Source organism: Anas acuta, chromosome 1, assembly GCF_963932015.1.
Source record: "Anas acuta chromosome 1, bAnaAcu1.1, whole genome shotgun sequence".
Classification (NCBI taxonomy): domain Eukaryota; kingdom Metazoa; phylum Chordata; class Aves; order Anseriformes; family Anatidae; genus Anas; species Anas acuta.
Window position 1 is genome coordinate 122,996,132 of NC_088979.1, and position 22,291 is coordinate 123,018,422.

The 22,291-nt window shown below is 37.9% G+C and overlaps 1 protein-coding gene across 1 annotated transcript in view; it reads right to left on the reverse strand.

Annotated features, from left to right (window-relative positions):
- The window catches only part of KPNA1 (karyopherin subunit alpha 1), a 55,805-nt gene that overhangs the window by 26,363 nt on the left and 7,151 nt on the right, over nucleotides 1–22,291 (reverse strand). The window contains exons 2-8 of the mRNA XM_068698973.1: nucleotides 17,671–17,804; nucleotides 15,557–15,664; nucleotides 13,614–13,713; nucleotides 12,934–13,028; nucleotides 11,667–11,798; nucleotides 2,776–2,864; nucleotides 580–679 (exon numbers count right to left, since the gene is read on the reverse strand). Of these exons, the coding sequence (XP_068555074.1) occupies nucleotides 580–679; nucleotides 2,776–2,864; nucleotides 11,667–11,798; nucleotides 12,934–13,028; nucleotides 13,614–13,713; nucleotides 15,557–15,664; nucleotides 17,671–17,799 (753 nt within the window). The 5' untranslated portion in view covers nucleotides 17,800–17,804. The remainder of the gene's footprint in view (nucleotides 1–579; nucleotides 680–2,775; nucleotides 2,865–11,666; nucleotides 11,799–12,933; nucleotides 13,029–13,613; nucleotides 13,714–15,556; nucleotides 15,665–17,670; nucleotides 17,805–22,291) is intronic.

A 22,291-nucleotide genomic window follows, 5' to 3' on the forward strand; every position in this document is an offset into this window, starting at 1 on the left:
GGAAGTGTTTAAGGCTAGGCTGGATGGGGCTTTAAGCAACCTGGTCTAGTAGAAGGTGTCCCTGCCCATAGAAGGGAGGTTGTAATCAGATGATCTTTAAGGTCCCTTCCAACTCAAATGGTTCTAATATAGCAAGCTCATGTACTAGGAAAATTTCAGACCTCTGTAGCACTTCTGTGCAGGGCTGTAGCTACATAAATAGGGAGGAGCAAGTCAGCAGAAAAGCACTATGAGAATTCTTCATCCTCTATGGTATAATATCTGGCAACTGTAATTCATAGTTGTTCACTAAGGCATGTCATACTTTGCACTAAAGCAGCCATGATGCAGAGTTTTTTGTTCTACTATGCAATGGACATCTCTGATATAGGTGTAATAAACTAACTAGGAGGCAGCAATATCAGAACAGTGGTGTTATGAGTATCTGTCAAAAATACTAAAACCAGTTTGTAAGAAGCCAATACATTGTATCAGAGAAATTCTGAAATGTTTCTGGTATAGTTTAAGCTTCACCACCTTTATTGATTATTTGTACACCACCACCACCTCACAATATATTTCCTTTCAAATAATTCTTACCTTGGCAAAATCTGGAGGAGGATTTTTTCCTCTGCAGAGGTTGGATAGAGCCCATACAGCATTTCGGGTCATGGTGAGACGGTTCTGTTTTGAAAGCAATCTAAAACAAGCAAAAATTCCAAGCTTTACTTTTTCAAAATCAAAGCCAGGCAACCCAGGAGGGTCAGCTGCTTGATTCATTCACATGAACTCAGACTTATGTTATAACTGATGGAAGGGAAAAATGCACTAGTTTTTGTTTGTTTTTTTTTTTTCTATAAAAATGCATCCTGAGGAAAATTATGCTTGATGGCTGGATACTAATCTACATGCCAGACACACGAATACTAGTATCCTGGCAAGAACAAATACTATTACACTAAAATCACGTTAATTTAACTTTCTAGATGTTGACATGGCAGATTAACAGTCAAGAGGCACAAGTATTGTGACAAAATTACTGTAAGTGGAAGTATGTGTAGATAGTTTTGAAAAATACTCTCTTGTTGAACAGTCATTTGTGTGTCAGTCTCAGTCAATCAGCTCTACTATAGACTTTTCTTTTTTAAGCTTACTAGTGACTGAGAATAGAACTTAGAGAACACATACAACCACCTTTAATGTTTCCCAGATGTTTCCAACAGTCACTTATCTCACAGCAACCACAGTTCACAGACTTTCTGTGCATAGTGGTTCCAGTCCCAGCCTAAGTCTTGCCCACTAGGTTCTTACAAAAAATTCTACAGGTCACCCCAAACCAGTACCTTTCTGCAGTTTTTACAGGATGATATTCACGTACCATCTGCAGGGTTCACCTTCTGCTCCGTAAGACACAGGAATGCAACAGTGTGTTGTACCGTAATACTGACATCTTTATGGTATCTGCATACCAAAGTCACCCTCTTATGTTAGGACTACCACACTGACCGAAGTCGCTCCAGTCTCTGGTACACTGTATGTCCCCTCATCTGAGCTCAATCCTGCACAACTATGTCTGTGCAGTTGGTTAATTAAGGCAAACAGTGGGAAGCCTTTAAACGAGGTATTTTCCTGACAACATTGAAATTACTCATCATGGTGTTCTTTGGCCTAAGAGGAATGCACTAAGGCAAGGCCTAATTTTTCCACAACTGTAACAAGTTGTTTTCTTTTTCTGATAGCTATCATATCCAGTATCATACCGATGCCTCTGTGATAACAGGGTAGAACCCCAGAGAAAATTCTGATTAGGCATCAGAACACTGTCCTTTCACCATGCCACGATCAAATACTGCAACAGGTTGGTCTGTGTGGTTATAAAACCTATGTATGATTTTCCAAATTCGACTACTGTCACAGTTTTAGCTGGGACAGAATTAATTTTCTTCTTAGAGGCTTGTATGATGCTGTGGTTTAGATTTTTAATGAAAATAGCACTGATAACACACCAATGTTTTCAGTTGTTGCAGAGCAGTGCTTACACATTTAATGACCGTTTGTCCTGCCCTACCAGCAAGGAGGCTGGGAGAGCACAAAAAGCTGGGAGGAGACACAGCCAAACTCAAACTGACCAAGCAAGTATTTTGTACCAGATAGAATCATGCTCAGCAATAAAAGCCAGGGTAAAGGGGGGGAGAACGACATTTGGAATAATGGCTTTTGTCATTCCAAGAAATCGTTATTCACGATGAGCCCTCTTTTCCTGGAAGTGGCTAAACACCTGCCTGGTGATGGGTAATGAATGAACTCCCTGTTTTGCCCTGATTGCGTGTGGCTTTTACTTTACTTTATGAACTGTCCTTATCTCAACCCATGAGTTCTTACACTTTAACCTTTTGAATTCTCTCCCCCCACCCCAGCTGGGGATAGTGAGAGAGCAGCTGCATGACTCCTAACTGCCTGCAGGCTTAAACCATGACTAGTTAAGTGGCTGAGCAACCAATTCTGAGTTTGCCTACTAAGAGGAGAGGATGTGACTAGATGACCTCCAGAGGTCATTTTAAATTATTCTATAATTCTGTAATAGTCCCAGGCACCCACACACACTGTAGAATAAAATAGCTTCAGTTTAGCCACTCCTAACACATTTCCTTTTAGGTACATTAAAAAAGAAGCCCCCATAAAGAAAACTGATTAGTCCATGACAATAAATAATTGTTTTTTTTCAAGGCAAAAAAAAACTTCAGTCTCATCAGGCACTTGAGCTAAATTCTGAAGAACATATTAAAACAGACTTACTGCAGTAAAGGGGGCAGGATATTACAGTCCAGTACATAGTCTCTGCACATAGTACTGTCTCCAGCAATGTTGCCAAGAGCCCATACTGCCTGCAATGAAGAACAGAAGAGTAATTGTTTTTATTTTCACAATTCAACCTATTCAGCATATGTATTAGAGTGGGAGATACTCTGTTCTCACTACTAGACCCTAGACACTGTACAACAGGGGAATGCATTCTGGTTAGGAGTTCCATATATATGCACCCAAGCTCAATATATGATTCAGGAATATTAATGCAGATCTAAGAGGAGTACCGAACCAGACAACAAGTATGTCTCCAAAGACTTTGCAGGCAGACATAACCTTACTCTACCCACAACATGAGAACTTATCTCCTCAGGCTCAGTTACACACTAATTCTACACATCCCCTGGTTCAGAGCTGGTTCAAAGCACAGGTCAAGCAAGTTTTGATCTACTCAGAGATGTGTACAACAGCTCATATTAGTATTTCCTAAGAAGCCATTAAAGCATGCTTTGTTTACACAGTCATTTTAAGAACGCTGATACCCAGAAAGATGAAAATGATGATTTAGATGCAAGATAAAATAATACTCAAAAAGTTCAGATGGTCATTGTTATATTTTAAGAGAGCTACAGAAGACAGAACCAGTGTTGGCTATTAGACATATGCAGGATAGAATACAAGGACATCTATTTCCTCCCTTGGGCATCAGTATTACTCTAAGCCCTCATTTTGAGGAATAAGATCGAAAATAAGAGAAAATAGATTTCATGCTTGTTTAGTTATCCTTTACGTTATGAAGAGAATAAAAGATTTTATTAGATTTAATACATTTGGGTCAAATGGTGTATTTGATATCACTGTCAACTACTACACAAGAGCTATAACAAAAAAAAAAAAAAGGAAGTAGTCTATACAAGTATAAAAGACTTTAACAAATTCCATGTGATTTACAGACATTTTGCCACACAAGAAAGCATATGAAATATTTTTTCTTTTTAAGTAAACAGAGGACTAAGTGTCATATCAAATAGAGACATTTATCTGTTTATTAGGTAAGATCTATTCAAAATCTATACAGCCACTGGAAATACTTCCAATTGAAGTTGCTGCATATTGAGGACTAAAGCAATCCTGTTTATCATGTGCAACAGCAGCATGTCCTTGATAAATTTCTCTTCAGCTGACAGCTATTTATTTCAGTAAAAAGCAGTGTGTAAACATTTAACTGAACATACCTAGATTCCCCACAAAAAAAAATATATTTTTTCTGTCTCTACTTGAAATAAAATATTCCTCTAAACAAATAGAATAAGCCCTATTTGTTATCTAAAAGAAATTCTCAGATAATCTAAAATAAAATTAAGTATGTCAGTTGGTTAACCGCATTAAATTTCACAGAATCACAGAATTTCTAGGTTGGAAGAGACCTCAAGATCATCGAGTCCAACCTCTAACCTAACACTAACAGTCCCCACTAAACCATATCCCTAAGCTCTACATCTAAACGTCTTTTGAAGACTTCCAGGGATGGTGACTCCACCACCTCCCTGGGCAGCCTGTTCCAATGGCTCACAACCCTTTCAGTAAAGAAGCTCTTCCTAACATCTAACCTAAAACTCCCCTGGCGCAACTTTAGCCCGTTCCCCCTCGTCCTGTCACCAGGCATGTGGGAGAACAGGCCAACCCCCAAATTTCTATAGTTACAAGTTTTTAAAAGATGGCAAAAAAGAGGTGCGACTTTAAAATACAAGTGACTCCTCTTCCAGCCTAGAAAATTCTCCTCCAGCCACTCTACAGGTCAAAAAACCACTAGCAAATCTCTGTAAAATTAATAAAGCTGAAGCAAAGTAATAAAACGTATATAAAAGAATCTCTATCTGCATTTTGTCAGCTGCTAGATGCAAAATACAAAAACTGTTCCTCTGTACTATAGATAGATTGACTGATAGAAGTCCCCACACTGCAAGTTGTTACAGACTAGGAGACTGTTGTGGAGAAGGATTAGTTTGCTTTGTTCTCCTACTGTTTTTCAGGCTTCTGTTGTCAGCCACAGTCAGAGAGTACCAGGCTATATGGTCCTTTGCTGTGAAATTGTACTGTTACTACTATTCTGGAATGTCCCTCTAAACCTAATCTTCAAAAGAAAGCTTATTTTTCATTCCAATTCTTATTATTTTACAACTGTTGTCACAACAGTTTGTCTGAAATTAAAGTATAACGTTACGTCTGGCAGCCTTGTGGCTCAAAATGGGAGCTACCAGAAAAGAAAAAAAAAAAAAACCTTAAGAGACAGACCATATGCTAGCTCTGCCGAAGTTTCATTTGCATTATAACTGTAAGCAGCCATGCTCGTTGCTTACTGCAATGCTTGTATTTTAGCAGTGATAAGAAACCCTAGGCAGGAATCAATTTCAGATTTCAGCAGGTTCTAGACAACCTTGTCAATCACAGTAAAAACAGGGAGGGGCGGATTTTGCAATAATCTCCTTGTATTGAACATGTGGGTAACTGTAAAACAATGCAGCCTCCTTGTCTGGACACCCTTACACCCACTGAAAACTGTATTTCACTCATCTGTAGACTGCCATTATAGGAGTTTCTACTTCCAGGGTTGGATTAAATGGCTATTACTGTTGTCAAGCATCTATTCTGACACTAAATGACAGACCGGTTCTGCAACAACAAATCTCACATCAGAAAATCTGGCAAGTGAAGTCCTAAAACTTCTCTACTGTTTTCCTACTCTTGAGTGTGTAGGGCAAATAAGTCTGACTTATTAATTAATAAGTCTGACACCACAGGACTTGGTAACAGAGGATGTTGAAAAAAATCTCATGCTAACCTTCAGTAGTTCTGAATCTTACACTGATGCAAAGTATCTTTAGAAAAACTACAGAGTACAGTCCAACAAGGAGAATATCTTTCCTCAAGGCACCATTTCAAGCCTTCAGATAAATGAGGCACATAAATCAAGCTCATTTAAACTCATCTTATCAGACACTGTTATAAACACAAAGCTTCACTGTGGTTTCCACGAAGACATGTGAACACTGACAAGTGTCTTCAGCTTTTCTGTCCGATTAACATTCAATGATTTCCATTGATGCACACTCCTCAAGATGCAAATGGCTTGACTGCCCTAACATTTTTGGCTTCATTCTCAAAATCGCAAATATTTTTATCTTCTCTTCTAGATAGCTGTCAAAGTAAGAGGATATTTAATTCCAGGAAACTTCAGAGTTCATCAAATTTATCAAAATGTCAAGCTTAACAAAATTAATTTCAGTACTTTCCACTAGCCACATCCAAACTTGAAGACTGAAAGAACTCATAATTTTAAGATTTGCAGTCTTTTGAACCAGTATCAAGTTGTATACAAACTGAGCAAATGCTCCCTTGTCAACTGACAGTATGGATTTTTGTAGAGCTGTGTAAGTTTTGATTTATTGCTAGTGATCAAGTGTGTTTTTTTGCAAGCCTCCAGTATATTTTACTCTAGTAAAACACTCTTTACTCTTCAGTCAACTCTAGTGGCCACAAGGGCACACTGCTGGCTCATGGTTAACCTGCTGTCCACCAGGACTCCCAGGTCCCTCTCAGCAGAGCTGCCTTCCAGCAGGGCAGCCCCAACCTGTACTGGTGCTTGGGGTTATTCCTCCCTAAGTACAGGACTCCGCACTTAACTTTGTTGAACTTCATGAGGCTCTGTTCTCTCCAGTCTTTCCTGGTCTCTTTGAATGGTAACACAGTCTCCTGCTGTATCAGCCACTCCTCCCTTTTGTGTCATCAACAAACCTGCTGAGGGTGCACTCTGTTCACTGTCACCTATTCACTGATGAATAAGCTGAACAAGACTGGACCCAGCACTGACCCCTGGAGGACACTGCTAGCTACTGACCCCAACTAGACTACACCACAAAGAAAAACCATCTGAGCTCTGCCATCCAGACTGTTCTCAACCTACCTCACTGCCCACTCAACTATCCCACACCTCCTGAGTGTGCCTATGAGGGTGTTATGGGAGACAGTGTTGAAAGCCTTGCTGAAGTCATGGTAGACAACGTTCATTGCTCTCCCCCCATCTACCCAGACAGTTGTTGAATCCACAGAAGGATGGATTTCCCTGGATTCTGAAGGCTCTCAACCACGTATTTCATTACATGTTTGAATATTGAAACCAAGAGCTAAGCCAACCACCAACTGCGCATGAAGCCTGTGCCTTTCTGTGGAGACAAAATGTTATGAATCAACACTGTTCACTTTTGGCTGCTGACATGGGGAAACAGATCTAATGCTAGGATGAAGAGAGTGAAGATTAGCTTACAGACAAATGCAATTGGACTAGCGCACACGTGGAAGGATACCAGAGGGCCAAGAAATTACTTCTGCTATGCCCCAACAAAGAAAACCCATTTCTTTCAGCCCCTAGGCTGATCATACTTATTACTGGAATATGATGAAAATAACTAGAGAAAGTATCTCATTCTCATGCCTCAACTGTTGTTTTTTTTTTTGTTGTTTTTCCCTATTTTGATTATTAAGTTAGTAGGGCTGCTGATGTATAAGCCGGAGAACAGATCTTGGATACCAAACTCACAGGTCAACTCTGCCAAACAGTGGTTATTGAAAGAAGTGATACAACTAGAAATGGAAAAATATTGAGGGAAAAACAAACTGGTTGCTTTAGCAGAAAACACATACATTCCCAAAGGATAGTAGGGCAGCTGAGCATGTTCCTGCCACCAGCTACCCTTCAGGTGCAAAGCAGAATGACAAATCTGTCACTGAAAGATGATCTCAAGAACCTCAGACATGGAGCATAATGCTTTGTACGGTTTTTAAGGAAATTCTACGTTCATCAAGGGAACCCAAGCTGACAACTGGGTTTTACATATGCCTACAGTAAAGGACTTTCAGGATAGAACTGCAGGTAATACTGCACTGAAACTACATCAACCTTAAAAACATGCCTAAAGGGCTTTGATGAAGTCCTTAAATACTAATAACTTCAGGCTGGCATCTCTAAATTTCTAAATGCATTTTGAAAGAAAAATAAATTGTGAGAAGTAGAAGAAGGTTAGGAGATATGCAATTGACTAAATCTCAGAAAAACAGCATACTAAAAATGGAGAGGGGGTGAAAAGGGATAAGGGTGGGGGGGAAAGGAGAGAGAGAGAGAGAGAGATGTAATCAAGAAGTTTTTATAAATAATGGAGATGAAGCATCTGCAATAAAACTGTTTTCTTTGGAAGGAAAATAGTTTGACCACTAATTAAGGGGAATGTCCAAGAAAGACTGTTATACAACCTGAACAAGGAAATCCAAGAGTTTAAAGGATGGTAGAGTAATTAAATGTCAGCCTACAGAGCTTAATGGGAAACAGAACTTGTAAAAAGACACAAGCTACGATTTCGTTAAAATACATATTGTTTAATAAATAAAGTTATAAAGATCCCTCACTGACTTCTGTAAGACCAACCATTTAGTATCACACCAGACTCAGACACTGGCATATGCAAAAACAGTGCAATACATTAGATCTGGCCTACAGATATGAAAAGACTGCTGAAAGAATCATGATTAGATAAGGTGAACTGGTATGTTTTTCTGAACAACTGCTAAGGGAGGTTTCAAATAAAAGAACAATTCAATGGTGTGGGCCTATTGATGACAAAATCAGTTGATAACGATTAGCCATTAAGACAAATTAAATGACAAAATGAGTAAGTTTCAATTTATACTATGATACATATTCAAAACAGTATTACTACTTAGATTTCCTTCTACAGAATTACTGTATCACTTAGTGTAAAGAATGATTTACTAAACACAGCCTTCAATACTTATTTTTCTCTTCCTACTTTACTATATGGTTGAATGCATGACTTCTGGCTTGCATGCCCTAAATACAGTTTTATTCTTTTATTATCAAGTGTTTTCCTATAGTTTGTTGCAAGAGTGGATTGCAAAATAATCATCTTCACAGTTCTCCTGTGAGACAATATAAGAATCACAGGATGATTACAGGGGAGAGAATTATGGCCAAAATGGTCAATCCTCCAATTTTGGAAATCTAGCCTGAGATATCCAGAAACAGATCCATTCAAAAAAATAATAATCTAATTGCAAAAGTCACTTGCAAATGTGCCAAGTTACACATAACTACAAAAGAAATCAAATATTTTACACAGAGCATTCAAAAAGGACAGAACTAGTATCCACTCACTGAAAACTGATATAAGCAAATTTTTCAGCATTAGACACTGTGGCAGAAACGTTTATCTCAGAAAGCTGCAACCTCCTTAATCATAAGAATCTCTCCCTTTTTCCATCTACTACAATGTGTTCCAACTTTAACAAAAAGTGCACAGTGTAACAATTAAAAGCTTCCTTTACTACTCACTGATCTGTAACTAGGGCAATGATCCGTACACATGCAAAATGAGATGAGAGTTATTAGGAAAAACAGTGTGCAGTTGTGTACTTAGTGCTCTTCTGTAATGCAGAAGTACAAGAGCTAACATGTGTATGCCTAATGCCTTTTTTTATTTTATTATATGTTACAGTGAAGGAATTCTTTTTTCTTTTTAAAAGCTGTCAGAAAGAGCAGGTTTTTGTTTTTTTTCTATGCTGACCTGAATTAAACCAAAAGTCAGCAGTTAAGCAGGGCTGCAACCTCTACACCTGCAGCACAGAAATCCATTATGAAAAGGTGTAGGTAACATTGCAGCATTAGCTTCTCTAGCAGTTCACTACAAAAAGCAGTTTTGTACTGGTAGTCAGAGACTTACTGATGACAGACAGATCATGGACTCAACACCTGAACTGTGCAGAATAATATTTTCCAATAGCTATAACTGATTCTGCCTGCAATCTGAACTTTAATATATCAGTTTATTGGAGTCAGAGAAGAACTTAAGTGTGACCCCCCCAAGTTCTTCTGTTAATTCACACACATCTGAAGGCTGAAAGCTGCACAACTCATTCTAAAGCAGGTTGGATCTTCCCACATGCTCTCTGAACATCAACAAGGATGACACTAACAACCTAATAAAAAGTTAGCTCTTACACAAGAGACCATTAGAAGTAAAAAATGTAGTAGCCTTTACTACACTCAGTGCACCAACCATTCTGCAGGAACAGCACTTCACAAGTGACGGCTGAATTTGTAAAGTAATGCCACCCCCCTAAAAACAGACTCTAAAAATCAGTTTTTCTATCATATAGCTAAGTCTGCACAGATTTTCACACAGGCAGAATATGGCATCTCTACCATTTCAGGAAGGTCCCCATCACATTTCTAGTTTCTGACAAAAAAAAAAAAGGAAAAAAAAAAAGGTGTTTCCTCAAAGAAAGATTAAAAAATGACAAAAAATACTTATTTCCTTGAACATAATTTTCTGGGGCAACCAAACTTTCTTTAAACACCTTTGCCAAAATTATTCAGCCCGAGACAGGCCACTGCCAACTGAAAGTTACAGAGTGGAAAGCTACAAGCAGCTGGAAAAACGTGTCTGTCTTGTGTAAAATGTTAGGCAACCTTAAGTACAGGTGGCACACTCTGTGCCAGCTGTAAGATAGAACAGCAAGTTACACAAAGAGATCCAATACTTATGAGTCGGACTCCTCCACTCATGCATCTCAATACAGCCAAATGCAAGGTCAGACATCTAGGAAGAGAGAATAGAGGGCACACTTACAGGACGGAGAACTGAGCCCTGGAAGTCAGTGACTCTGCAAAGAACAATGGATCACACTGGATAATCAGCTTAACCTGAGCTCACAGCAAGCCTCTGTGGCAAAAGAGCCCTCAAAGACATCTTGGATATTTACGCAGGGAAGAATCAAGTTGAAGTTAATATTAGGTACCACCTCTGCAAACAGCATTGATGGAGCAACACTACTTGGAATAACCAGTGCTTGTTATTTCACCACCGCAGAAAGATACTGAAACAAAGAAATGTTCAGAAAAGGATCTCACACACACACAAAAAAAAGAAATATCCTTAATAAGAATTCAGATTTTAATTTCATTTGCCCAAGAAAAGCTTAAACTATCATCTATTATAAGCTATAGGAAAGAAAACAGAACTAACACCTGGACCCAAAGCTAGACAAATTTATAGAGATATATATGTAAAAGCTACAATTATGAATTGCTGAAAATCTGTTCTTCAATATGATTAATATTTCACCATCTTAAGTACTTAAAGCAAGATTAGATGTCTTTTAAAAATCCTACATAGTTCAAACATGAGTTATGGCCCTCAAGTGGAAATTACTTAGTCAAGTGTTTGGTCTGTGCTTTATACTGACCCCTTTGGGCCTTAAAGGATATTAATCTAATTTGTAAGGAAGGCATTCAAGCTGAATTTATGGATAAAGATCACATCTATTCTTTCACGTCAGCCCGACTCCCACAGTAAAAACCATCAGCTTAGTAAACTACATTGCTTCACTACCTTTTTCTGACAACATCCAACAGACCTACAGCATGCTTAATTACACTTTTGACTCCTTTTCCTACATTTCATGAGAACCGATTCCCGTAATGTTTTATCTTCAGGAGTAACACACATATCTTTCCAACTCTAAAGTGATTTTTAAACAAGGTTTCTTGAATTCCTCAGTAAGCTGAAAACACTGACTCAGTAGAGATCAAAATGCATTACCACATTGGTAGTTAAACATATTTCCAGAAAAACAAAAAAGTAACACTTGCGTCTTAAACTCAGGCTAGGTAGAAACGGACTCTTGTGCAAAACTGCCAAACAATATACTTTCCTCTAAAGCAACAGGACTTTTATTAGTCTTGTACACCTCTTTGTTTAAAAAAAAAAAAAAAAAAAGAAGAAAAAAACAACACAATTCTTAATCTCTACCTGTTCCTGTACATCTTCAAACTCAGAACTAAGCAGCTCTATGAAGATGGGGACGGCTCCTGCTTGGATCACTATTCGAGTTTGAAGGGAATTTCCCGAGGCAATATTTGTCAACACCCATGCAGCTTCAAACTGGAAAACAAAGTACAGAGAAAGTTTACTGGGACCTTTCTGTGCCACACCAAAAACTAACACTGTATTGCTTTGTTTTTTGTGTTGTTTTTTTTTTTTTTTTTTTAAGTCCATTTTTTACTGGATAGTCCATTGTGCTACAGGCTTCTACTGTATTGTCAAAGACTCGAACAGTTTCATGTTCACTAGCATAGAAGAGTTTCCACATTCAATCCATCATACAAACAGCATGTGGGGAAAAATACTTTGGATACATGCTTTTACTTACTGTCTACATACTCCTCAGAAATAGCTAGCAGACCTTCAGAATTCTGCTGGTCTTAATTTGAAAAATAATTCCTATAATTTATATCTTTATTTTGTAAGAAACAAAAAAAAAGGAAAAGTCCTGTTTGCATATTTCCACATACCAAAATTTGGATATTGCATGGCATTAACAAAGTGTTGCCTTATGCCTTTTCAAAGAATATCGCATTAACCATGCCTTTTGAAAGAACACTGATTTAACTACATATTGTATTTAGCAGTTAACTATTAATGCTTTCTTTCATTAGAGGATCAATTTCCTCCCATTTTATACTAGTCCAGAAGAAACATTACTTACAAGAAAAAATGGAGAGCTGGAAAAAAGACAAAGTTCCAAGAACTACGTCCAAAACAAATTAACCACCATTGTAGCAGACACAATTTAGTTTTTCAAACCAAAGCAAGCAAGTTGCAGGGTTTCTATGTTTATATTTTAATTTTAACCTTTTTAGAATTTAATGAAAAATTTAAGTCATAATTCTGAAAATTAAAACAGTTTTCAGTTGGTACAAAAGGTTAACAATACAGTTTAGTTTAATAGCTTTTCCTTCTTTGAGGCCACATTTCAAACGATTTTTGTTACACAAGAAAGTCAGTGTAAACGCTCCATATTAGCCACCACACAACATAACTCAGACTTCTTTCTCCTGTCCCTATCAGAGGCCTAGAAATGGAATTTGTCTTGAAGAAACCCTCAATATAAAATAGCCGTGTTATCCTTGTGAAGAACAAGAGAAGTATAGCTCATTAAGCAAAGTACTGACATTTTCTACTTGATTTACATCACCAAATGTCTTCATAATACAGAAAGATAGATATATTTGTATACCTGTAATGTACAGTTTTCTTTCCGTTTGAGGAACTCCACAAACCTTGCCACCACTCCTGGTGTGCTTATGACTTCGTCTATTGGGGGATTTGGTTCTATTTAAAATAAAATGCAAAGTTAAATATATTAATTTCTTTGCCAGGGATTTCCCAAATTACTGCATCAAAATATCAAACGGCATGTTGACTGTTCTTTCCTGAATGTTAGTTTTCTGTAACACAGCTTTGCCTATATTAAAAGGCAATAGATTAATATCTATCACCTAAGGAAGTCTCCAGCTTGAATTTTGAAATAATAAGGTAACACAATTCAAAACAGTAATGCATTCAGTAATGTAGGCACACGAACTTGACAGCAGCAGATCTGCAATGTCACTTTGGCACACTCATGCAGAGCTCAACTTCTAGAAAGCAGCATATGCAAGCCATAGAGACGCTGTCCACAACACTTTAACTTACATTACAGATCAGAGATCACATCTGCATCACTTAATAGTTTTAAAGATTTCAAGAGCAAAAGCAACTATTAAATACATCTAGTTAGCATTTTGGAAAACAACACTGTTTGGATGAAATTCTTCATCCAGACATTACTGTATGAAACAATCTTAATTGCTATCAAAGTCAAAATATATGCCGTGGACTGTTTTACATTTTTCTGCAAGTAATTTCAGCCCTTACCTTTAGAAAGAAGTTTTCGGAATTTCTGAGTGGCTGAAAGCTGCTGTTCTGGACTATTGGAGAAAATCATTTCAATCATATCAGCCGTAATGACAGCACTCTACAATTCAGGTGGGGGAGAGAATGAAAGCAACAAAGAGAAAAAGAAAATTGGGGATTAGTGGAGGAAAGGTTAGAATATTTGCTAACATGGTAACAAGTTTCTCTCTTATTGAGCAAATACCTAGATAAGAACCAGTATGGACAATAAATGAGTCATCATACATGTGCAGCTACCATAACTAGAAACACTTCAGAGCAGTCTTTCTTCCTGGAAGCCCAGATTCAGATTTTACTCAAGTTATGCCACAAAAAATCTTCTTACAATCTCTCACAGGTATTCTCTCCCCTTTTCTCTTATCTCCCTTTCTCTAGAATAACTGTAAAATTGTCAGCTTGAACAAAAAGTAGTTTAAATTAGAATAGCAATTACTGTTACGCAAGAAGAACACTGATTATGCTATTGTTTGGGTATCTGCAACATGTACATCATGAGCCATTCTCTTACACCAAAATGTCCAGGAACTGTCATTTTAGAAACATTGACAAAACCAATGCTTGTCATCATAATCAAATAGAGTATTAAGTTTTTCGCATTACTGATGGTTTCCACTGATATGGCTAAACTAAATCAGTGACTTTTCTTATGCCAGTTAGAATCTGATATCATTTCATTTGACCCATTCAAATCCGTGAAAAGGAAGTTGTTGGTTTTTTCTTCCTCTGATTCAAATCCTTCTATAGATCACATCCAAACCCCCTAACACATAGGAAGATAGATTACAGTAATGAAAACATTAGAGCTTTGTCTGTACTTTTACAACCCAGTAATAAAACAGAATAAATCTAGATTTTTATCACATGAAACAGTTTACAGAGAGTAGGGAAACAAAACATGCAGTACTTCTAAATCTTTCATTTTTCATCCCCAACTCTTTCGACCCTGAAATTATTTATATTTAAAATGCTAATCTGTATAAGATTGGCTTTCCTTACTTTTTACTATCTATTTAGTTTGTGTTTTCATACAAATAATTAAATGGTATGTAGGACTCATCTGATGTATTAAGATTATCTTGAAGAATAAAACAATATATTCTATTAGTTATCTACCATATTATAGGCATTTCTCCTGAGTAATTTTCAAGACTGGTCTAACCACCAGCAGTAATCAAAAGCATCCTGATTTCCATCAAAGCATACTCTGAACACAAAAACAAATACGAAGATCAAAGATCAAACTTTACAGTCCACACTGAGTCCTATTTTTCTTTAATCTCCCTGTTACAGCCTGAATCCCTTACCATTTTCCTTCACAGGGAGAAGACTGCAGTAAAGAAATGAAAAAATCAGAAAAAAATAAATATCTGCTAAAACAATGCTTTCCTGCAGGATGAAATTCCAGCTTTGAAAGGAGTTCAAGGACACTTGCAGATAGCTAAACAGGTCTAGCTATGTTTCCAACATTCTGGTTTAAATTTCTGCCACTTGAATGTTTGCTGACAGAGATTTCCAGCCAGCCTCTTTTTACTTTCCAGATTGCAAGAACACATTGACACATTTGTATTTTCATGTTTCAAGCATTATGACTTTCATATTTAAAAAATACACAACTCTGGGCAGAAGTTGATAAAATTACCAATATCGGTCAACATCAAAACCAAGAAGTGATCAGCCTGATTGGAACAATGTTATTTCATTTTCTTGAAGGCATATCCCCTGAGCAACCACTCGCTCTACCCATAACGTAATCTGTTTCAGGTCAGTTTACTGATACAGGTGTTTGCAAGATGTCCATAAGCTCTTCAAGTTTTCCACAATTTTGTGCAATTCTGCTCCCCTCAAGTCACTGCATGACAGACCTGCTCAGTTTCAATGAACAATAATCCTGTCTCAACACTTACAGAAGTCATTTCCATGTTGTTCATTTGGGCCTCATGGAAGCCACCATCTGACATAACTTCCTCCTCCGCTTCCTCCTCAGCTGTTGCAACATTTCGCCGTTTGAACAACTAAAGAGAAAAAATATTTAATAAAAGCAGTGTTGAACTGAGGGCCAACATAAACATGACATGTCATATTATGCATAGTAAAAACTATATACAGTATCACCTGAAAAGAAGCCCACTCACTGCCCACTCTCCACGTTCCAGCTATCTCTAGCTTCCAGGCAATTGATTTCTTGCCCACCCCAAGGTTAGCAGGGGAGGCTCATATTAAAAAACCTGAAAAATTGTTGTGTATAACAAATACCTGCAGAACAGCTACTGAGACTGGGATAATTGAGTTACTGTGAAAAAGAGAAGACTCTGGGCGATAATCATTTGAGAGTAGTCTAAAGATATGATATTGGGATGAACAGAATTTGGTTGCTATCACATAAAGGAGGTAGACAGAGACGTCAGGAGAAAGAGAGGCTACGGCTTCTCAATTCAGCTGTCTCACTGGAAGAAACATTATGACAAATGACAAGATGGATTGAGGAGTGCTGCATGGCCTGTCAGGTTCCTCCTCTGCGTTCAGGAAACAAGACTCCAGCAGTGAGCCATGTCAGATTTACACCACTAAAGAGGGAAGCCAAGACAGAGCCCTGACACCAACCTGCTGCTTATTTCTCTCAGTCTTCTCTGGAGAAAAAAAAAGTATGCAAAACTGGTACATTTACACCAGCCCCAGTTCAGTGATAGGCATCCTTGTGAAGTGCTGTTCCTTCCAGGCTAATGGACAATGTGCCCACCCAAGATTTTCAAACACTGCTCATATACAAACCTAAGCCAAATTTTACATGTTGGCAGTTTATGCAAAAATTCAGATGCTTGAGATTGTTTTTGTGGGATATAAAGCCAAGTAAAAAAAAGAGGACTTTGAACAAGCTTCAATAAAAGGTCAAAAGATTCTCCCCACAGAGGCTGAAAATGCAAAATCAATGCTAAGACAATAAAACAAAGAATATATTAAAAATATCAGAATACAAAACTGAGTACAAACGAAAACAAGCAAGTCAAAGAGTAAAGCAGGTTCCCTCACATAATTAAACCACAGCTCTAACTAGCAGGTGCAATGTTAGCTCTGTCATCCTCAATGCCAGTCATGCATCCCACTGACACTCCCATGTGCCAAATACATAAAAATAGAAGTACCTGCACATTAGGTTTGAAACTGTTGCAGTGGTAAAGGAACATAACAAAAGACTGCTTGCAGCTCCACTTCCACTGCACTGTCTGTCCAGATAGGACCTACAATTTTCTTTAAGAGAATAAAAGTACTACTACACTTTATTTAGGCAACCTGTGGTAATCAGGTACAAGGGAGGTCAGAGGCACAGATAAGAGATTCCTAAAATGACTTCCTCATTTTCCTAATTTAGTATCAGCTTTACAGATAAGACCGAGTACATTCTGTACTACCAGTGGTCTGGAAATACTGCCTGCTGCTCCTAATTAAAACCTCCAACAAGAAATCTTACAATTCCCTCTCAGAATTCTTCCCAAACTACAGACTTTCCTTGAAAGTATCTGGTATTGACACTATGAAAAGGATATTGAATGGAAAAGATTACAGAGCTGACCTACCATTCCAAACCTAAGCATGTCACTATCTTTGTTTTAACTCAACATGGATAAAAAATTTTTCTTTTCATTTCGCCTTACCACTGTTTAAATGAAGATTAGAGCCACGGCAACTCAGCTAGCAGAAAATAAAAGTGAAAAAAAAAAAAAAAAAGGATTCCTCAACTACCTCCAGCGCAAGGTCAGACAGCTTTCCAGAAATCACCATTATTTCCAAGCTGCTCTGGTCAATCTTACACTTGAGTGGATGATGAGCACCCTCACATTTTGTACTTCCTGAAGAAGAGGCAGTACAGTCTGCAAGTGACCAATTTCAGACTGACCACATATGAACTTGACAGGGCAAGAACAATCAAGCAAAGCAGCTTTGAGAGAAGCAAAAAAAGTAGACAGTGCAAGACACAAATGTTTAACAACTGGTTATGGTTGTCACAACTGTAGTACAGTACCTGCTCCTCTCTTTTTTGCTTCCGTAGCTGAAGACCCTCTTCCTCCCGCCTGCGGCGCATCTCATCAGGATTCAAAGATTTGTTCTTGTAGCTCTTCAGTCGGAAATTCTCTTTTCCTGAGGTCGTCATGATTCCTTTAAATTGCAATTAAAAACAGAATCAGTCAGAGAATGATTACTCTTCAACAACACATTCGTTTATGGTCCGTCTCTGTAGAACCTCTCCATGCACTTCCAGCTGCTGCCTCCCTATAACCTGCCACCTAACTTCTAATAACTTTGAAGGTGTAAAATGACTCTACAGAATTTACACTTCAGTGTGCCAGTTTTTCCACATCAGACCACCAATCTTTTATTTTACACTTTGAGATTGCAAGACATAAGTGAACTGTTTTATTAAGAAGGAACTGAGATTCTTCTGAGATTCACTCAGAAGTGAAGTAATCTTAGCTCCTTCTTAGCTTAATTCACTTTGGAAGTCAGTAGAGGCTTCCCGCACTTCAAATTCACATTTTCAATTAATTCAACACAATCTCATGTTCCTTCAATCCAGACAAGACCTACAAGAAAAATTAAATGGAGACAGACACATCTCAGGCAAGGATAGTTTACCCACTGAAAAGACTTGCTTCTGCAAAAAGAAGTGCCATTCTTACCCCTCTTCCTCACCCCCAGACTGCAATCCTGTTACTGTTTATACAGAAGAGCCTTTCTTGAGTCTATTATTTCCAATTGCCAGTTTTCCTATGTAACTCAGTAGATCAAAATTAATATCACCTCCTGACAATTTTCACATGTACAACGATGCACTTTGGAGTTACTTAGCATAAATCAATAGCTATAAAACTGAGTTGAAAGACTACCCTTAAACCAAACGGGCTGTGGATCAGGTCTCTACCCTCCATGCTCCACTCTGCTACTACTTCTGGGGCTGTTCAGCCTAAAGAAGAGAAGACTCTGGGGTGATCTTATTACAGTTTTTCAGGACTTAAAGGGGACTTACAAAGAGACAAAGAGTGACTCCGCTCCATCAGATAATGGCAGGACAAAGAGGAATGGTTTTAAACTAAAAGAGAAGAGATTTAGACTAGAGTTTAGGAGGAAATTCTTCACTCAGAGGGTGGTGAGACATTGGAACAGGTTACCCAGAGGGGTTATGGATGCCCCATCCTTGGAGGTGTTCAAGGCCAGGTTGGATGATGCCCTGAGCAACCTGATCTAGTGGATGAGGTCCCTGCCTATGGCAGGGGGGTTGGAACTAGATGATTTTTATGGTCCCTTCTAGCCTGAGCCATTCTGTGATTCTCTTCCATCCCCCTTTAAATCCAAACAACATTAGGAATAGAATTCTAAAATCTCTCTGTATTTCCATAAATCTTCCTGCGGGTACAGAATGCGCAGTATGTTGTAAATCTTTGAAGCTCTGTAATACGCAATGTAGGAAACTATACTACATATAAAGTGGCTCTTCAGGACTTTTAAAGGTCTCTTTCAAATGTCCTAGCATATTGTATTAGATACTCTACCCACTTCAAATTCCATAAGCACAGAATCACCAGGTGGCAAACGATCTGTTGTGCACATTATTTTAAAATGGAGCAACACAGGTGTACAAAAATTCTCAATAGCGTTGGTTACCTTTTTAAAAATATATCAGATGTATACCAGAGTCTACTCTGACCTCCTTTCTGTTAGCACAAAGAGTTTTTAGAGATTAAAAACAGCGGATAGCCAAATGCGTTTCTTATTAGAGCCTCTTTTTAAAGTCACTGATATCTGACAATCATGTATAAAAATCCTGATATTCAGAAGACATTTCAGGTATCCCTTCAAGCTGTGTTCCTCTAGGCAACATTTGAACACTGCTAATAAACACAACACTACTGCATTCAAGACTGGCCAGTCACAGGTAGCACTGAATGAAACATGAAAGCCTGATCACATAGGTAATTCAGCAGCCTAATTCTGCTGTAAGGACTCTTTCTAAAATAGCTTCTTTTTAACTGAAAATCCTACAAAATCACAATCTCAGAACTCCAGAAGTTCCCTACATCATTCGTAACAGCTGCATTCTTCCTAAGAGACTATATTCTTCATGTGGTTAGGTGTCTAAGCTTAAAGTTTTCACGTTTCTTTCAATATGCTTGGCAATAAGATTATTTGTTTCCTGGTTTTAGGTTTTTCAAATGACTACTACCTGCACAGTAAACAGAAAAACTATTTGTGGGAGCCCTGAGCTCTACTGTTTTAACTGTTAATATACAGGCCAATATTTTATATATTTTAGAGTCGAGAAAATTAACTAAATTACCAGTTGGAAAACACAAGCTAAAAGGACACATATAACAGGGGAAAAAAAAAAAAAAAAAGGCTTTGTAGCCACCCTAGTCAATCTGCCCTTGAACATGAACACAGGCACACACAATAGCCCAGATAAAATCTCCAGCCTCCTGGGACATAACTAATCATTCTGTGCTTTTATCTGAAACATCTTAAACTCACAAGATTAGATTTGCCTTCGTTGGGGATTTCAGGACTTCGATAGTCCTGTGATCACTCCACATTTTCACTTTCAGTCCATAAAAGCTCACAGTTTATAGAAATCCTTGACGTTTATCATCTTCATTTCTTATTACTAATTTCACCTCATTACTGTTATGCAGTCCTTCCATATGGTGTTCTGATGTTTCTAAATACCAGTGACGTAATCCAGCTTCATCATCAACAAGTTTCCTTATTCTTCCTCATATATGTTTTTTTACCTCATTTATGTCTATCTCACACCTTAATATATCAGTTCCTTTCAAATTTGTTTCTGGCTTTGAGGAAATAACTTCCATTTAGCTCTGTCAGCCTTGTCCTGTTGCGTTATTTATCATCTTTATTGAAAATACAGGCACGGCTTTTATTAGTTTATTATTTGAATTCTGACTTTACCTCAACTGCTCTACCTAAAGGCTTCACATTTTCCCGTTCTCTTTTATGTTTAGAACTTCAGAAATATGACATCCTCTACAAGCTTTAGCTGTAAATTTTGGCAAAGCTTATTTCTTACTCCCAAGACAAAGCAAGCCTTTGCTGACTAACCCCCTCTATTTTCTGAGCGATCGGTACACTTGAAACCCTTTCACAAGCATATTGCGTATTACCTCGGAGGAAAATCTTCCTACAAATTCCCACCAAATAACTAGGAAGACAGTTTTTTTCAGAGAAGTCTTTTTTCAGAGAAGTTTTTTTCAGAGAAGTCTTTAACTGTCTTTCAGGAAGACAGTTAAAGGCAGAGAAATTAAGCTTCCTTCAGCATTTGGAAGTTCTCAAATTCAAGTAGTAATGAATTCAGTAATTATTTCACAGTAGTCCCTAACCGGCAGCATATCAACAAAGTCCCAACGCGTGGCCATACAACCATTTTATATCTCTAATTGGTACAGTTATTCAATCCAAAGTTATTTCCTAAAGGGCTCTATAATACCCTCAATAGCTCCTAAACCTCAGTCTAAAGTAACACAGTTCTTCTGTTGGTTCCCACATCTACTGCCAGCATCTTTAGACCTATTCCATGTGAGCACGCTTTTTTTTTCTTTAGGAGTGAAAATAAAACAATCTTACATGTATGTTGGTCATAACAGTCACCCAAGAATTACTTTCTGTAAAGATCCTTTTCCATTTTTCAGGATGTAGCCTTTCCCCCAGACTAAACCGGAGAGGGGAATACTTCTCACTCGCCTCCAGCAGCTTTGTTGCAGCTTAACTGAAAATCTTCCAATGGTCACTTTAAATTCGCCCATGGCGAGTTCTTCATAGTAAATCCTGGATCTTCTCTGAACTATCAAAATTAATGCTCCCTCTGGTGAAAGTCTGTGGTGGTTGTCATGGAAATGTTCTACGAATCTCTTCTTTCCTAAAGATAGCATAGTATTTTCCACATTTCTGGATACTCCTGTCTATAGATAAAAATCTTTGGTGACCCAGGGAGTTTTCATGATGTACTCTTTGACTTTTTGTGCAGCACCAGCCCAACCCCATATGACCCCCTCCTCAATTTAGCTACCATGAAAAAAGTATTTTTTAATAAATGAAAAAACATCATCTATTCCTTAGTGTCTGCATTCACTAAGGAAACGATGTTCCCTGTTTCTTTTGCTTATCGAGACAAAGGCCATACCAAAAGCGGAGGTGATCAGAGCACAAATTTCTAGGGAAAGGAAAAGTATTGCATTTCTCCTCGCTAGTCAAGTCAAAGAACTTCGGTTTGCACTGTGAAATGTCACACGTTGCAATGACCTGCCTTGTCCCAAGCAATCACCTATACAGGGACAAAAAGGAACTCCCTGCCTTCTTAAATCAAGTATCAATCATCTAAAAGAGGGACAAAAATGAACTTGTCTTGTTAAACTAGATACCACTGTCACTAGAACTGCAGGTACCACTAGAAAGAATGCCATATGACTAACACCCTTGGCTATTCCCACCAGCAGAGATTTTTTGGTTACTCTTAATGAGAGACTGGGAACATATCAATCTTTTTTTTTTTTTTTTTTTTTAAAAAAAAAAGCAACCACCCTGAATGCAGCACCTGACTATTCGTTACTCTCATCAGCCAACAAATCCAACATTTTGAC